General features: G+C 39.7%; 1 protein-coding gene across 6 annotated transcripts in view; it reads left to right on the forward strand.

Annotated features, from left to right (window-relative positions):
* LOC132399328 (kinesin-like protein KIF19) overlaps positions 1–18,084 on the forward strand; it is a 185,478-nt gene that overhangs the window by 117,481 nt on the left and 49,913 nt on the right. For all 6 annotated transcript variants that reach the window (XM_059979577.1, XM_059979578.1, XM_059979576.1 and 3 more), the window contains one exon: positions 16,892–17,013. In XM_059979577.1, coding sequence (XP_059835560.1) covers positions 16,892–17,013 — 122 coding nt within the window. The remainder of the gene's footprint in view (positions 1–16,891; positions 17,014–18,084) is intronic.

The raw sequence follows: 18,084 nt of genomic DNA on the forward strand, positions 1-18,084 counted from the left end.
AGCCAGAAGTTAACATAGGCGGCAATATCTAACAAACGGTCAAACGTAGAAACTGGTCTCATCCAAGCACAGACTTAAAGTGATAAATTCAAAAGTTCATGTGATTTATACAGTCATTAAGGAGAGACTTCCTCGAAACAACAATTCCTTCGAAGTAGCGACGAATCTGCCGATCCCACAGCCGAGAGATACCTTGTTCAAAGAAATCACGAGGAAGTAAATGGAACTGACCTTTTGACTGGAGGGTAGTTGCTGCCCAAACCTTCCCCAACTTTGCAGGCATTTAACTCAAATGTGCCTGCCACAATTCCTGAACAAAGATTCAAAAAGGTTGATCATTTCCCAAGACGCTGAATGACATTAACTTTATCCAATCCTTTAAACTTGGATCACTCCAGGAATGCCTTCACTCTCCGATACTGGACTGTAAGGGAAATATAAATGTACAACAAACAAAACCAGTGGAGCCTCCACACCTCTGACCAGTAACAACAAAGTTGCACAAAAATAAAAATGAGAACTGCGTCACAAACCACAGTATTTGTTTAAATACCGTTTGGACCATGCCATCACGTGACATAACATCACCCCATGGTCATGAGACAATTACATCATCCCACTCACAAGACCATTACATCATCCCACTGTCCCGTGTTCAAACAGACAGACAGACAGACATACTTTACTCTTCCCGAGGGAAATTGGGTTTCGTTACAGTCGCACCAACCAAGAGTAGTGTAGAAATATAACAATATAAAACCATAAATAATTAAATAGTAATAAGTAATAATAATAAGTAAAGTATTAAGTAAATAATTAGTAAACTGTGAGTATGTAACACTAGTCCTCTTGTAATGAATGCTAACAGCTCAACCCACAAGTTAACCTTAAGAGAATCATTCTTTAGGACTTCGAAGTCCCTTTACACCTTCAAATTTTGAACTCTCTCCCCATTTAGAAAATATCTGCATCTTTATTCTTCTGACCAAAGTGCGTAACCCACACTTCGTTATGCTGCCACTTTTTTGCACTATCTCCCAACCTATCCATGACCGTCTGCAGACTTCTTTCATCCACAACACTACCTGCCCCTTCACCTATCTTTGTCTTGTCTGCAAACTTGGCTACAACGTTGGGCGGAATTAGTATAGGAACCCACCAACTGCGAGCAGCAATGATGTGTGTGGGATTTTCAGCCCTACAAAGGTCATTGATAGTCCAAGTACATTGAAAGCCTAGAACAGAAACAAATTTATCAGTGGCAGAAAAGCAGATTGTATTTACTTTTGTCCCCAAACCCGGCTAACAAGATCTTAAAAAGCTTTAGGAGAAACAAGGTCTCCAGGAGCAGACAAGTCTCTGAAATTCTGAAATGATTATTATCTAGAAAATATTCTGGTTTCCATAGTGGATAATTTATGATTACAAAGTTCAGTCAGCTATAAAATTTTTAAAAAGACCAAAAGCAAAAGTAATTCTGTTAATTAGCCTGAGTACAAAGGAGGACCTACTTCTCAGGGAGAAAGGCAAAATCTCTTGTGGCATTATCCCAGACCACAAAATGCCAACTGGTATGATGTCCAGTTGAAGCTTCCACCTGCTTCAAAATGACATGACTCATAGAGGTGCCCACGAGGAGCAGGGTGAGCTGCCTCAATGACTATCACCAAGTTGCAGTCTCATCTACTGTGATGAAGTGCTTTGGGAGGTTAGTCATAGGCAGAATTAACTCCTGCCTGAACAAGGACCTAGACCTACTACAATTTGCCTATAGCCACAGTAGGTCTACAGTGAATGCAATCTCACCGCCTCTCCACTTGGCTGTGGGCCACTTGGACAACAGTAATGTCTGCAAAAGGCTCCCGTTTATTGATTACAGATCGGCATTCAATACCATTATCCCCTCAGTACTCATCAATAAGCTTCAGGAGCTGGGCCTCTGTAGCTCCACCTGCAATGGGATCCTTGACTTCCTCATTGGGAGACCACAGTCAGTGCAGATCACTAATAACATCTCCTCCTCTCAATACAGGTGCACCTCAAGGACATGTGCTTATGACACTGTTGTATTTGACTGTGTGACTGGCACAGTTCAAATGCCATCTTTAAACTCACTGATGGGGCAGCTTTCATTGGCAGGATCTCAGATAGCACTGAGGAAGCACACATGAATGAAATAGATGGGCTGGTTGTGTGGCATCACAACAACCGTATACTCAAAGCCTTGAAGACCAAGGAATCATTGTGGGCTTTAGGAAAGGAAATCAAAGGCACACACACCAGACCTTATTAATAGATCAGCAGTGGAAAGGGAGAGCAGTTTCAAGTTCCTAGGTGTCAATACCTCTGAAGATCCATCCTGGACCCAATGTATATATGCAATTATGAAAAGGGCATGCCAAAAGTTATATTTAATTAGGAGTTTGAAGAGATTAGGTATGTCTGCCACCAAAGATGTTTAACAAATTTCTGCAGATATACTGCGGAGAGCATTCCAAATGGTTGTGACAATGTTCGGTATGGAAGGGCCATTGCACACGATCAGAAAAAGCTGCAGAGGGCTATAAATTCAGCCAGCTCCATCATCAGCACAAGCATCAGCAGGATCAAAAGGTGATGCCTGAAAAGGCAGCATCCATCATTAAGGGCACCCACCACCCAGGATATGCCACCTTCTTATCATCAGAGAGGAGGTACAGGGACCTGAAGTAACTCCCCCAACATCTGTGTGGACAATGAACCAGTGGACACTACCTCATACCATTGCTCTTTTTTCACTGCTTATTTAATTACATATATATCTTATTCTTCAGCGCTGAATGCCCTTCACGATTTGATCGAGGCGCTTTGGCGTGGAATTGGATCTGTGGCTGTGGATTGCCGCTGTTGCCAGAGCGCTAAACTGATTGACTCAGTGGCTGTGACTTGCTGCCATCAGCACCTGAACCGTCTTCACTCGACTCTGCAGATTGTGATGTGACCTCACTTTTGATGTTTACGTTCTGCGTGTTTTTTTGTTCACTTTTTGCTGTCTGCACAATTTGTCCTTTTTTTAAGCATTTGATGGTCTTACTGTGTGGGGGGGCTTCTCTAAATGGGTTCTATACTATTTCTTTGTTTTGGGGCTGCCTGCAAGAAGACTCATCTCAAGGTTCTATATTGTATACATACTTCAATAAATCAACTTTGAACTTGAAATTATAATTTATCGTATATTTATGTAATGCTGCTGCAAAACAACAAATTTCACAACATATGTCAGTGACGATAAACTAGATTCTGATTGTACTGCTGATCCAACCTAGAGTGGTTGTTACCAATTTCACTCCACGAACTACATTTTCAATCATGTCGCACTGAAGTAAACAGTGATGTGCAATCTGACCTGTGGCAATCATATTTTTGGAAAATCATACCATATAGTTTTTTAAAGAGTGATACCCATAAAAATTGCATATTTGTATAATTTATTAAGTTGTTTGGTTCTTTGGCCAAACAATGTTTTTGTTTAATCCAGAATCTTGCTTTCCTTTATACATATTTATTAGCAAGGTGTAAAAGAAACCCTGCGGTATAAATCACTTCAGTGTGCTGAGCAGTGGCTTAAATTTTCTATCCTCTGCAGCAATCCATTGCCCGCCAGAAACTGCTTTGATTATATATTCTTGTAGAAAATAGGTTTGGTTTGTGGCACACGGAGTCTGTAAATTATGTGCAAAAGGGCTACAATTATAAATCCTAATTACCCAGTCAGAGCCACGTTTGAAGTGAAATGTTAATGTGCCCTGTGATAGCCTGCACTGTCCAGCAGACCTGCAGGATACTGGGCACATAACACTTGATTTTACTGGCTACTCTATGGGAACCATTGCCCATCTGCTCTCTGAAGTTTTGCAATTCACCTCTATTCCAGCCATGGCTTCTAGATCAACTCCATTTGTTGGTGTTTCTTTACCTTTCTTTAGTTCTCTGTAAATTTATGTTTTTAATTACTTACAGTTGTATTTTAACTAAACTTATTATCGTTACTTTTAAAATATTATGGCATTCACTCTCTAAATTATGCTCCTGTTTTATTTCCTCTTCTTAGTTCATTGTAACTGGGACTGGCCACGGCCAGATTGAGAAAGGCTCTGTAAGAACGTTCTGCAAAGTAACTTGGTAACCCTCTGCATTACCCTGTTTCTGGTATGTTGCTGCAGTCATTTGCAATAGTGATTTGGAATAGTGACTAGTGCCAGCAACCAGCGCAACTAATGGCAATATCCTGCAGACATCTCACGAAGCTACTTCTACTTCTTTTAAATATGCTTCTTCTCCTGAACTGCGATCAAATGCAGCCTGTAATTTCCATTTTGATGATGTAAGTTTGAGGCAACTGAGTGATCTGGCGCTTTTGCTACCTCCTGAGGAATTTGGCAAAGTTGAGAGTGAACCCACAGTCAGCTCCATCACTCCCTGTTGATTAATGCAAGATTGAAATCGATAAGGATGAGAACAAAGAGGAACGAGCATTCAGGCTTATGATTTGCAGCTTCACAACATTAAACTAATTCAAATTAAAACATGGGAGTCTAAAATGTGAGTCTAACTTTGGGTTTACTTTAAGCGAGGCATAAATATATCACATGATAGTGTGATAACGTATGCAATTTATGTATTTATACATAATTAATTATTTAAACAAATAAAACTTAATCAAAAAATATATACACAAGATTACTGAAATATTAAATACACAACATTCGGCACCATCTGCCTGTATTTGGTTGGTTTCCCTCTTGCTGGTACCGGAAGAAGGTGCAGGTTTAATTTCCTCAGCATGGCTCGTGGCTGTAAAACTGTATTTTTGGGCGACTCTGCAGTTTGTTGTTTAATATCCTCATGGCTGAATGTTCTCTGCAGTTGTGGACTTGTCTTTGGAGGACTCTGCAGTTCATGTTCCATGTGTTTCTGGTCATTCTTTTTCTGCTATTTGCACGATTTGATCAAAGCTTGGAACTAGCTCTGCAGCTGAGGCCAGTAGTCATCAACTCAGTACTAAACTGAACTGACTTGGTGACTGTGGTTCCTGGACCATTTTGAGGACTCCATGGTTTGATGTTTGATAATCTGAGTGTTATTTGCTTGCCTTTTGCTGTTTGCACAATTTGTTCTTTATTTCACACGTTCGGTGTTTGATGTTTTCTTTAAATGAATTCCATGGTCTTTCTTTGTTTTGTGGCTGCCTGCAGGAGGATGAATCTCAGGGTTGTATACTGTATATATGCTTTGACAATAAATGTACTTTGGAAGTTGGAAGTCTGGGCAGTATTTTCTATTGTGTTATTTGGTGACAACGTTACATTAGAGGTAACATTGAAATTTTTACTGCAAGCTGGCTTCCCTTGAGCATTTTATATAAATGCTGTTTACGTCTCTTAATTTTTTGTCTGAACTTTCCTAGAGGTGCCAGCTGTGATTCAGAAATTGGCACTGTCACTTCTCAGTTGCGTGTTTTTGACCCTGATGTGCAGACGCTCCTGTGACATGCCAAGAGGGTATAGCACTGTCAGACAAAATGTTAAACCAAGACTTTGATGTTAAACCTATGGACTCACTTTCAAGTGATTTATAGCACATGTTCTTGGTATTATTTTTTTGTTTGTTTGTTTATTTGCTTTTTTTTGTACTTGCACAGTTTGTCTTTTGAACGATGGCTGCTCACAGCCTTTGTGCACAGTTTGTCATTGATATTTTGTATTTTTTTATTCTAGTGCAAATATCTGCAAGAAAATGAATCTCAGGGTAGTATATGGTGCGACATCGGTACACTTTGAGAAGAAATTTACTTTGAACTTTGTACTTTGAGATGAATGTAAGCCCCCTTTAGTACTACTTTGAAATAGAGCTGAGATTTCTCAGCTAAAATGCTAACCAGTTTCACTCATTCAGCCTTAACAGCTATTTATTATCACATCTTGGCGAGTTGATAATGAACTCCCTGGCTGTCCTGTTTGCTCCTTTAAATAGTGACTTCCCTTCAAAATAAATTAATTAGTCATAAAGTGCTCTGGAATGTCCTGAAGTTTCAAGAATCAATGTGCTAGAAGCTGGATCTACCATTTGGTGTTCCTAGCATTGACGCTGCCTTGCCCATTGCTGTTCAGAGTGTGCATATTTGATAGATCCTAATTGGCTCTAATTATACTTTTTAAGGTCTTTGCTTGTGAATTTATGTCCCACAGCTGCAGTTCTTAAACACTTGGTGTGATTTATAATAATGCTTAAATCTCTCATGTGAAATTCAAGAGACAACTGTTAATTAAAGTACACTCATAAATATCTTACTTTTGATATTCTTCCTTGTTGATAATTTAAAAATTTCCAGAGGTGTGAATGTGGTTAAATATTCTCAGATAGCATTTTTGCAGTCCATTGATTGCAGCGGTTAGGATTAGGAAAGGCAACTCGTATTCTCCACTCCCTAGTTTTCCTTTCAATTCATTTCATGTTTTGGAGTTAAAAAAATAACAGATGCAACAAGCTATTTTAAAAACAAACCCAACATGACTACCAACCGTTTGAAGGGCAGTGAGACATTAGAGTTTAAAGAAAGTGCAGTGAAGAATGGTCAAGTGAAAAAAAAAAAGGTGTAGCATGTTTTGTTTTCTTTGGAGCAGCACAATTTCTTCATGAAAATAAAGTAACTGAGATAGGAAAAAGGCAGTAAACAGAAGAATTCACAGGTTCATAAATAATGAATAATAATCATATAAAATAAAGAAAAAAAAAGTTGGCTACATCAGAAAGATTGGTGCATTTGATGACACGATGGATAACTGGTTCATGTATACTGAGCAAATTGAGCAGTATTTTGATCCAAATGAAATAGCTGATGGAAAGCCTATAGCACGTTTGCTGAGTATATTTGGTTTAAAAGTATACAGTTTGCTTCGAAGTTTAACTGCTCCAACCAAAACAGCTGAAATGAGCTTTGTTAATATTGTGAAAGTAGTGCAGAAACATTTAAACCAAAACCATTGTTGATTGCTGAATGCTTTAAGTTTCAAAAGCAGAATCAAAAGGAAGGGGAGTCCACTTCAGCTTTCATGGCTCAATTGAAGAGATTGGTCATTGTCAGTTTAGTAATGGGATTAATGATGCACTGAGAGATTACTTAGCTGTGGAATCTTACAAGAAAGCATTCTAAATAGCTTCTAATTGAAACATAACTGACAGTATATTTAAAAGATCAGTTGAAATACCTATATCAATGAAACAGCTGAGAGAACCACAATTTAGGCATTGAGCAAAATTGAAACAGAAACCAGCCTCTCAACAAATTTTGTTACTGTTGTGGCAGGGGGTCACGTATATCAGAGCAATGCAGGTTTAAAGATGAAACTTATCTGGAATGCAACAAAGTATGACACATACAAAGATCAAGTCAGGCAGACAAAAATAAAGGGAAAAGAAAAAGATAAAAAGTTGTTGCAGTTTTAAAAAGAGCACTAATCTGCATGCTGTTGATGAAAAATCTGATAATGAGGAGAGTGACACAGGTCTGTATAGCCTTGAGATTTACATTAGACGATCAATATGGCTTACAACAGAAGTGAATGACAAATTAATTAAAATGGAATTGGACACCTGCTCAGCTGTTTCAGTCATTCCACAAAATGAGTTTTGAAAGGCTTTTCAAAGATACTAAAGTGAAGCCTTCAGATATCGAACTATGAACTTATACTGAATTAAAGGAACTCTTGTGGGAATTATATCTACAATTCAACAACCAATAAGCCACATTAGGCTTGTATGTGGTAAAATTAAAGGACCAGCATTGTGGGAATATGACTGGCTGAGACAATGACAACTTGATTGGAGATCTATCTACAATTTACATGCCACATCCCCTGCAAAAGTGTCAATTGAAAGTGAATGCAGAAAGTTACTGGATGACGCCACAGAAGGGTTGAAAGATGGCATTGGAAAACTCAAACATATCAATGGTAAAATAGTGCTAAATGAAAATGTCAAACCCAAGTTTTGCAAAGCCTGTCCAATTCCTTATACTATCCATGATAAATTAGCCAGTGAGCAACATCACATGGAAGCTGAAAGAATTCTTTCCAAGGTTGAGTGGAACCATGAGCAACACCAGGGATCCCAGTAGCCAAGCAGAATAGGTCTGTCAGGATCTGTGGGGATTGTAAGGTCACCATCAACCCCAGTACTCAGCACTACAGCCCAGTACTCCACATGGGCTGCAGCCCAATTACGCATGTCCTTTCAAAGGCCATGCAACACAAACTTTACAGCAACAATTTTCTATGAGGCCTTACGTACCGGAAGAAAGAGGATTCATATGGAGTCAAGAACACTCTGCCTCCAGTTTGCAGGCACGACGGGGCAAGGGCAACCAGTTGAGACATCACACAGTAGAGGAACTTAATGTCAGTCGACCACAGTTCCATGATTGCTGCCTGCTAAGTCTGGACCTCTGTGTCATTAGCTTCATCAGTTGTCATGCTGGCATCGTCAACCCCTATGTGAACAGCCTCAAAGGCTGGCCGTGAGAGGCAATTGGCCACAGCATTATTTTACCTCTTGATATGTTGTAGATCAGTTGTGAATTCAGATATGTAGGCCAGAAGACATTGTTGTCGTACAGACCAAGGGTCTGATATTTTGACGATTGATGCATGAGGGGTTTGCCTCTTTAAAGTCTCCGCTAAGTCAAGGACCATCTGGGTCTGAGAATGTATTGCCTTTTGCCTACCACTCTCGAGTTGGTGGTAGAGACCATGTGTGGGTTTGCAGGGCACTCGACACATTACGGAACATTGGTAAAGAAGTTAATTGGTGCTGGATGGATCTTTCTGAATGTGCATTCTCTGCCACCTAATCTGCTTTCATTTCAAAACCACGGATGGTCAGTGCTTCTCAACTCATGCGCTGTTTCGACAGATTTGTCCCGGTAATAATTATTCGTGCCAGGATCCAGGTTAATGAACACAAACGGCTGTGTGGGCACGTTGCATGCTCACCATTCTTTACATGGTGAGCACAGAATCACTATTTGTTTGCTATTCCTCCACCAATGAGTAAACAGAGCAGAAAGTCTGATGTGTTGAAAAGCTCCACTCCAACCCAGGCTCGTTAATTATCCCAGTCTCCCCATTTACACACTGTTGTAGAATTTAGCTGTAATTAGTATGTTTTTTAATGCTACATCTACAGGATGCACAATTAAATTTATGCATAATTTTATATACTTCCTAATCATTAATTGCCTACTAGAAATGAAAGTCCACTGCAGTTGCCATTCCATTAGCTCCTCACTCAACCCTGGAACATCTGGACTTCAAAGATGCATACATCAGGATGCTCTTTATTGACTACAGCTCGGCATTCAATACCATCACCACCTCAAAACTAATCAATGAGCTTCAAGTCCTTGGCTCAATATCTCCTTGTGCAATCAGATCTTCGATTTCCTCACTTGCGGACACCAATCAGTTCAGATCAGCAACAACATCTCCTCCACGATCTCCATCAGCACAGGTGCACCACAAGGCTGTGTGCTTAGCCCCCTGCTCTACTCACTTTACACTTATGACTGTGTGGCTAAGCACAACTCCAATGCTATATTTAAGTTTGCTGATGACTCCACTGTCACTGGCCGAATCAAAGGTGGTGATGAATCAGCATATTGGAAGGAAATTGGAAATCTAGCTGACTGGTGCCACAACAACAACCTCTTACTCAATGTCAGTAAGACCAAAGAGCTGATTATTGACTTCAGAAAGAGGAAATTGGAGTCCTTGAGCCAGTTCTCAACGGGGGATCAGATATGGAGAGGGTCAGCAATTTTAAATTCCTTAGTGTGATCATTTCAGAGGATCTGTCCTGGGCCCAGCACATAGGGGCAATTACAAAGAAAGCACAGCAGTACCTCTGCTTCCTTAGGAGTTTGCAAAACTCCGGCATGACATCTATAACTTTGATGAACTTCTGCAGATGTGTGGTGGAGAGTATACTGACTGTCTGCACCACAGCCTGGTATGGAAGCACTAATGCCCTCAAATGGAAAATCCTGCAAAAAGTATTGGATATGGTAAAGCCCTCCCTGCCACTGAGCATATCTACATGGAGCATTGTCTCAGGAAAGCAGGAGTCATCATCAATGACTCCCACCGCCCAGGTCATCTGAGTGCTACCATCAGAAAGGAGGTACTGAAGCCTCAGGACTCATACCACCAGGTTCAGCAACAGTTATTACCCCTCAACCATCAAACTCCTGAATTTCATTCAACTTCACTAGCCCCCATCACGAACTGTTCCCATAACCTATGGACTTATTTTCAAGAACTATTTCATGTTCTTGATGTTAAGTGCCTTGTTATTTATTGTTATTCACTGTTTTTAAAAAAAAAATTCTCAGCACAAGCACACCCATTTCTCAGTTGCTAGGAACTTTCAGTCTATTCTACTAGTGCAGGGGTCAGCAACCTTTACCACTGAAAGAGCCACTTGGACCCGTTTCCCACAGAAAAGAAAACACTGGGAGCCGCAAAACCCGTTTGACATTTAAAATGAAATAACACTGCATACAACGTTTTTTTTGCCTTTATGCTATGTATAAACAAACTATAATGTGTTGCATTTATGAAATTGATGAACTCCTGCAGAGAAAACGAAATTACATTTCTGCATGCAACAAAAACATTTTGAACTCCGAAAAAAAAGACGTTGGGTTGAAAGTTACTTTTAAGTAAAATACTCAATGTCTATTTGAGTCCTTCTTGTATTTATGAAAAACGCCGAACTTAAATTTTCCGCCAGCAGCAAACCAAAAATAACGTCAGCCAGCTGTCAGCCTGAAAAATAAAAGGACTATTTCACTGAACAATGAAAAAATATGAATATACATAAAATAATAGGCAATTAAAATATTTATCATACTTGGTTAATGGGATTTCTGCTCCTGGACCTCAGCGCACAGCGTCTGCACATCAGAGCTGTATGACGTCACCTTCATCTTTACACAGGATCGCAAGCTGTCATCTGTGAGGCGTGCGCGATGTTTGTTTTTAATAAAGTTCATGTTGGAGAACACCTGCTCACATACATATGTGTATCCAAAGATCGACAGGACTCCAAGCGCATACTTTTTCATGTTTACATAAATGTCGGGCATAGCATTCCATGTTTCGAACACAAGTTTGTCCGGTTTTAGAAGGTTTTCAATATCACTCCATTTGTGATTCTGAGCAAGAACGGCCTTCTGACGGGCAACATCTTCAAGGTCTGCTGTCAAGCGTCTAAACTTGGACACCCATATGTCTTTGTCGGCTATGTCGGCCAGTTCCATCTCAAGATCAGGTTGACTCACACCTGCCAATGCAGTCGTATTCAGTAGGGAAGGATCGATGCTTAAGGGAGTGACCGGGAAGGATAATGTGTTTTTTTCCTCTCTGAACTCACAGAAGCGTTTCCCAAACGATGTTTGCATTGCGATGATTGCAGAATGTAAATACTCCGAATTTATCATGTCGTGAGCTTGTTTGAACTCTCTCAAATTGGGGAAGTGAGACAAAGTGCCTTTCTGTAAATCTCTGGCAAGCACTGTCAACTTGCGCTCGAATGCCAAGGCATCCTCCAACATGTGCAGGGCTGTGCGTCCTTTCCCCTGAAGAGCTGTGTTCAGCGTGTTCAGGTGCGCTGTCATGTCTACCATGAAGTGTAGCTTTTCCAGCCACTCTGGCTGTTCCAGCTCAGGAAAGGTGAGCGCTTTGCTGCCCAGGAAAGTTTTCACTTCTTCCAGACGCGCGACAAAGCGTTTCAGCACCTCCCCTCTTGACAGCCACTGGACTTTGTTGTGCAGCAGGAGATCAGAATATTCGCTTTCCAGCTCATCCAGTAACAAACGGAATTGACGGTGATTTAAACTTTTTGCCATTATTTTATTGACAATCTGAATGACAACATCCATTACTTCTGTGCATTCCGGAGGAAATGTTTGAGCGCACAGTGCCTCTTGGTGCAAGATGCAGTGAAAAGTCAGCAGCTTTCTGTCCAGCGACTTCTGCAGTAAAGCCACAAATCCCTTGTGCGTTCCCGTCATATTCGGAGCCCCATCAGTAGCTACTGACACCAGATGGGTGGTCTTTATTCCTTTGGCTCTTAAACAATTCAAGACAGCCTCACAGATGTCCTCCCCCCGTGTTTGGTCTTTTAGAGGTATCAACTCAATCAGTTCTTCCTGTGGCCCGGCAGAGTTTACATACCGGCAGAACAACGCTATTTGTTCAATATCACCTTTGTCTTTAGACTCGTCACAGGCAATCGAGTAGGCCACAGCTGAATTGATGTCTTTAATTTGCGGTCTTGTGATGTCTTCTGCCATTTTTATGGTTCTGTCTTTGACAGTCTTTGCAGAGAGGGGCATATCCCTGATTTTCTGCACAATTTCACTCTTGTTTTTAAAGTCCGTGAATAGATGTTCTGAAATCTTAATGAAAGGTTCTTTTATATATTCACCATCTGTAAACTGCTTCCCGTGCCTGACTATTTCCTGAGCGGCAATATAACTGGCGTATGTCGTTGATTTTCCAGACTTCATCCATTTCTGGAAATGATTTTTGCTCAGATCAACCTTCCGCATCAGTTCCGAAACGGCTTTTTTTCTCTCATCTCCATCCGGATATTTTTGAGCAAAGGCTGCGTGTTTATTCTGGAAATGCCTTGCGACATTTGACTTTTTGTTGTTTGCTAGTTTCTCATTAACAGTGAAAGCAAATGAATCTGTCCACGTATCATTAAACGTTCTGTTTTCTTCAGTCACTTTTCTTTTTTTAGAATTCTCCATAGTTGGCTTACCTTGGATCGAAAAATTAAAGAAATCGCGCACTGGCGGGTGTCAGGTATTGACAGTGGTGACGTATATTAATAGCGATAAAAACACGTTGTAGCGGTGTGCTCACGCAGTCAGTAAACTGCAGTCGAATAACTTTATTCGAACTAAACAGCCTTGCTTTTAAGCCTCCCTCAACCCAGCCCCCATGGACGCAGATGCTGCAAAAGACGCGTACTCACAAACCCCCGTAGGCTATCTCCCTTAGCCGGAATGCTGGCTAATTGTGAGCCGTTTCGGATGTGCCAGGAAATGTGTCGCCACACTTAGATTGTACAAGATCACCATAATCTTCAAATTTAGAATTACATTTCAAAAGCTAACAAACTAACATAAAATACATTTTAATTAAATACTGACCAATTATTTCCCAAAGCCACAGGGAGCCGCAGCACAGAGGTGAAAGAGCCACAAATGGCTCGGGAGCCGCAGGTTGCCGACCCCCGTACTAGTGCTTAGTATTGTGGCTTTATATTTACATAGATTTACATGTTGATTTACATAGATATTGATGACATATCATAAGATTTACATAGATATTGATGTGAAACCCTAATTATGTAATGCTATTGTTTAGTGACTTTGGGAAGATACCCATTGTAGATATTAATATTAGGACAATGTACTGTACACCTTGTTTATGTTCCATAGTCTTTCAATTTCCTCTTTTAGTTCAACATATTTCTGTTATTTTTAACTTATTGATTTGTGTAATTTATGTGTGTTTGGATTGGCTATGTCTATTAAGTAAGTTGTCCTTGCTTGTTTATCTTGTATCGTTACATCCAGACTGTTATTATGGATTGTTCCACCTGTTAAAAAGGATCAGTCGTAATATAATTTGTAGGACTCAGACTCTAAATCTAGATCAGGCTTTTATTTATTATAAGGTATGGTGTCTTTTATCAGTTTTTATGTTAAAGCAAGATTTTAGCGAATGACATTTGCCACTTGATTGCGCCGTGTGTGTAATCAGATTGTGTTAAACTGCTACAGGAGTCTGGTTTCTCTTGGCATTTTCTGCATTTATCATCTTGAATTTGTTGGTCTTTTGTTCTGTAGTTCTGATTATTTACTGTGTTAATCACCAGGTCCTGTATTGCCACAAGGAACCCCTCTGTTTCTGTGAAGAGGTCTTCAACTATTATTATTATTATTATATTATTTTCTTTCTTTTTGTATTTGCCCAGTTTGGTGTCTTTTTCACACTGGTTGTTGGATCTTTAGGTATGGTCTTTCATTGATTCTTCTATGATCGTTGAATTTATTTAGTCAATGGTGGAACAGGTGGATGAAGTTACTTCGATCTCAGTGGCTGTGAAGGCGGATGAAGGCCGCAACAAATCCATCAGCTCCAATCATTGTGGTTTCCATGCCATTGGAATCAGTTGGTTGATTTGTGAAGTATCGTGTGCTTCTTAGAGTGCAACATCACGGACTTGTTAAACAAATACACGCACAGGCGTCTTCACTCTGTGGTCAACGAAACGAAGACCATCATCCTTGACCTAAGCGAGGGATAGCCACGATGACGATGATGATTATTGTTGGACTTATTTAGTATACCCACAAGAAAATGAATCTCAGTGTTGTATATGGTGACATATATGTGCTTTGATAATGAATTTTCTTTGTACTTCTTGAACTTTGAATTATCCATAAATTATATTTTCAGCCATAATTAGTTAATGGTAATGGTTAGACAAGCAGTTGTGGAAGGAAAATGTAAAGAAGGAGTAGATGATTAGTTGGGGTACTGGAGAAAGGAATGGAGGTGCTGTCCTTTGTCCCGTTCAAAACCTAAAGTTTGTCCATGGTAATTAAGGAGACCTTGATGCAATGAAACCTCACTATCAGTTCCATACTTAAAATTCAAAGAATTATAACAAGCTGACATAATAGTTGCTTCTTTAAAAATGTTTCATTTCTAAAAGAGGCTTTGAAACTGTTAGATATTAATAGCTTTAAAACAGGGTTGTAAGCACAGTACATTACTATTGGGTTAAGTTATGCAGCAGGTTTACAGAACAGAGGATTAACACACTCAAATGAAATTCCTTTGTCCAAAACATTGCCAAAAGCACTAACTCAGTTTTTTATGACCGGTATTTGACAGTCATTTACGATATGTTTTATCAGTGGTCGGTGCCAATAGAAGTCAGTAATCAAAAATATAACAGCAAATATTTCAATTTGCAAAGGTGGATCAGCAGATGATAAATGGCAGGAAAGCAGCAAAAGCTTTGAGGATAAATGGTTAATTTCCCTTGAAAGCTGACGGATGATTTAATTGAGTTGCTTAACAGAAGAAAGGATATGATAAGTAAACACAATAAAATAATTTCCTCTCATGAAGTCACAGGCTTGGAAACTCTTTGTCACAGCAGATTGTTTTCATGTACCATTTGAAGAAATATAAAAACATCATTGCAAGGCATGGGGCTGGACAGGGTTCCTTTGAGTTACAAAAGGATGTTTTCCTGGAAATGCTTCATGGAGAAAAATTTCATTGTTGCAATAGCTGTGCCAAATTTTTTTATGGTCATTTTAGGACAATGAATTTCAGTGGTTGGAGAATAAGAAGCCATTTGCTATCGCGAGAAATAGATTTGTATGTTGAGGATATGATTCCTACATAAATCAAGGAATATTTCTAAGTTTGTACAGTTCTAGCGACATGCCAAATTGGTTTGGGATCCTCAAAGCATGTAACATGCTTAGGTACAGAGAAACACAGACATATATAGTGGTATAATTTGGCCCCATTGGCAATGGATTACAGCCTGAATGTTTCCCCAAGTTATAATTCTGAATCCCCTGATGAACTATCAATATGACTGAAGTCACAGAACAGGTGCTTTAGTGCATGAGTCTGCACCGACCATCAAGCATTCATTTACAAATCCTAAATTAATGTCATTGTATCCATTCTACATTCCCACTCACTCCCCCAAGATTGTACCAGTCACTTACAGACCAAGGGAAATTTGCAGTGGTTAGGTAATCTACCAGCCTGCATGCCTTTTGGGATTTGGGAGGAAATTGACATGATCACAGGGAGAATGTGCCAACTCCATACAGACAGCACTGGAGCTAAGGATTTATCCCAAGGGCACCTGATCTGTGAGGCAGCAGCTCCACTGGCTGCATCACTGTATCACCAACAGAGGGAAGAGTAAAACCTTTGCTTTACCATACCATCTCTATTCCCTCTACTGTTCAATCCCACTGATCCTTCAGTAGACCCCAGTCTCACAAAAACTCGCAGATCTCTATTAATGCTCAAATCTCTTCTGTGGCTCTTTAGTTTTTCCTTTTTTGTATGTCCCCCCCTCCATTCTGATTGACAGGACTCACACCACCCTAACGTTGGTCTTCACTTACTCCTGTTTTGCCATTTCTCTTGTTTGCCAACATAACCTAGACATTAATCACGCATGTGGCCAATGGCTCTCTCTTCCCTGACTCCCTGAGACTCCCAGCTTGAGCACTACTGAAGCTCAGACTAAAAAACTGATAGTGGAAATTGATGTTGCTGAAACCATCTGCACACCCAACATTGTTCCTCTGTTGCTCAGTACAGAAAAATGGAAGCTCATTCATACTGATAAATCTGTTGGTGGATGCATTGTTCAGGTCCTATCAGATAAAGAACTGGTGAATAATAATGGATCGGTTTAGTAGGAAGTAAGATATTGAATGTATTTATTTGACGGCCACCTACATTGGGTCAGTTATATTCTTTAAATTATAATAATGTGAGAAGTGCCCTTTTCAGTCTCAAAATCACTATCACTATGATGGATCAGGAAAATGTAAGTGACAAAGCCCAAGGCAACACCTTCATTTACCTAGAAAGAAGGTTACCAGTTCATAATATTATGACATCCCCACAATGGAATTAATCTGAATCAATCAGGTTTTCAGTGAAGTTTAAATTCTAACGCTGCCTGACTCCTTCATGAAATTACTGCGGCTTTTTATCTCCCCTAGATCACAACATTGATGTTCCACAGCAGCTACAGAATCTCTACACCCTGTATAGGCAGGAGACGGAGGAGGGAATGTTGGATAATCTGATCGCCCTTCATACCATCACCTCCAACACGCTGAAGGTAATAGAGCAGTTGGATTATTTGTATCATTCTGTAGTTGGTTCTAATGGAGTTTCTTATTAATCAATTACATGTTATACCAATACCATGAAGCAACTACAGCTTCATGGAATAGATTTACAATAACAACAACAATAATATTGATATAGCAGCTGAGGAATTTGTTTTCCTAATGCTGAAAAAAGATCAGTGCAGTTTAATATATGTGTTTGATCTAGAGTAGTGCAACCTTACACTCATTTCTTGCTCTCTTAACATCTGAAAGGAACCAGAGCCCCTGAGAAAGCTGCTGCAATAGTGTGGTATTCTCCAGAGTGTGGAGGTCATGTAGTAATTCTGACACCTAAAAGAAACACCCTACATCATAAATGTAACTGAACAATTAATTTCACTGCATTGTTTGTCCATTTAAGAAAAAAATGGGTCATTGAACATAATTTGCATGACAATAACACTGAGGCACTGAGTGGTCATGATATAATGGAGCAAATCTGTTGACAATTTCTGTAGTATGCAGCTAAATCAGGAAATCCAGCAGTTTCCCTACTTCTCTAAAGAGATATTGAGGTTTGTTGTGTAATCAGTGATCTGATGAGAATAACTATTTACCAACGATTCTTTCTCCACAAAGTATTGAAAGTGCCCCATCTCAATTTACGTTGTATAATGTGAAACTATTATCAGAACGGCTCAAGAGCACTTGTGTCTCTAAAATACTCATTTTATATGTGTGAATTGCAATTCTTTTAGTACTCGTTTTATGATTCCAGGCTTTTTACTAAGTATATGAAGTAAAAATGTTGTCGTTCAGCAAACTCATGTAGGATTCTGCAGGGAACAGATACTGATCTATTTTCTGTTTTAGTCAAGTAAGATGATCCACCATTATGATGTAATCTTTCTGTGGTCTGATAACACAAATAGAAAATTTCAACCCCATAACCTCTCTATCACAAGATCAACTTCTAAATCCATAATAATTCCTGTCTTTGCACAGCCTGAGCCTAAGCCTCGTTGCCTCATCAAACCCAACATTTCCTATGATCTCCAGATGAGCCCCCAATATCACAT

This window comes from Hypanus sabinus, chromosome 9, assembly GCF_030144855.1.
Source record: "Hypanus sabinus isolate sHypSab1 chromosome 9, sHypSab1.hap1, whole genome shotgun sequence".
NCBI lineage: Eukaryota > Metazoa > Chordata > Chondrichthyes > Myliobatiformes > Dasyatidae > Hypanus > Hypanus sabinus.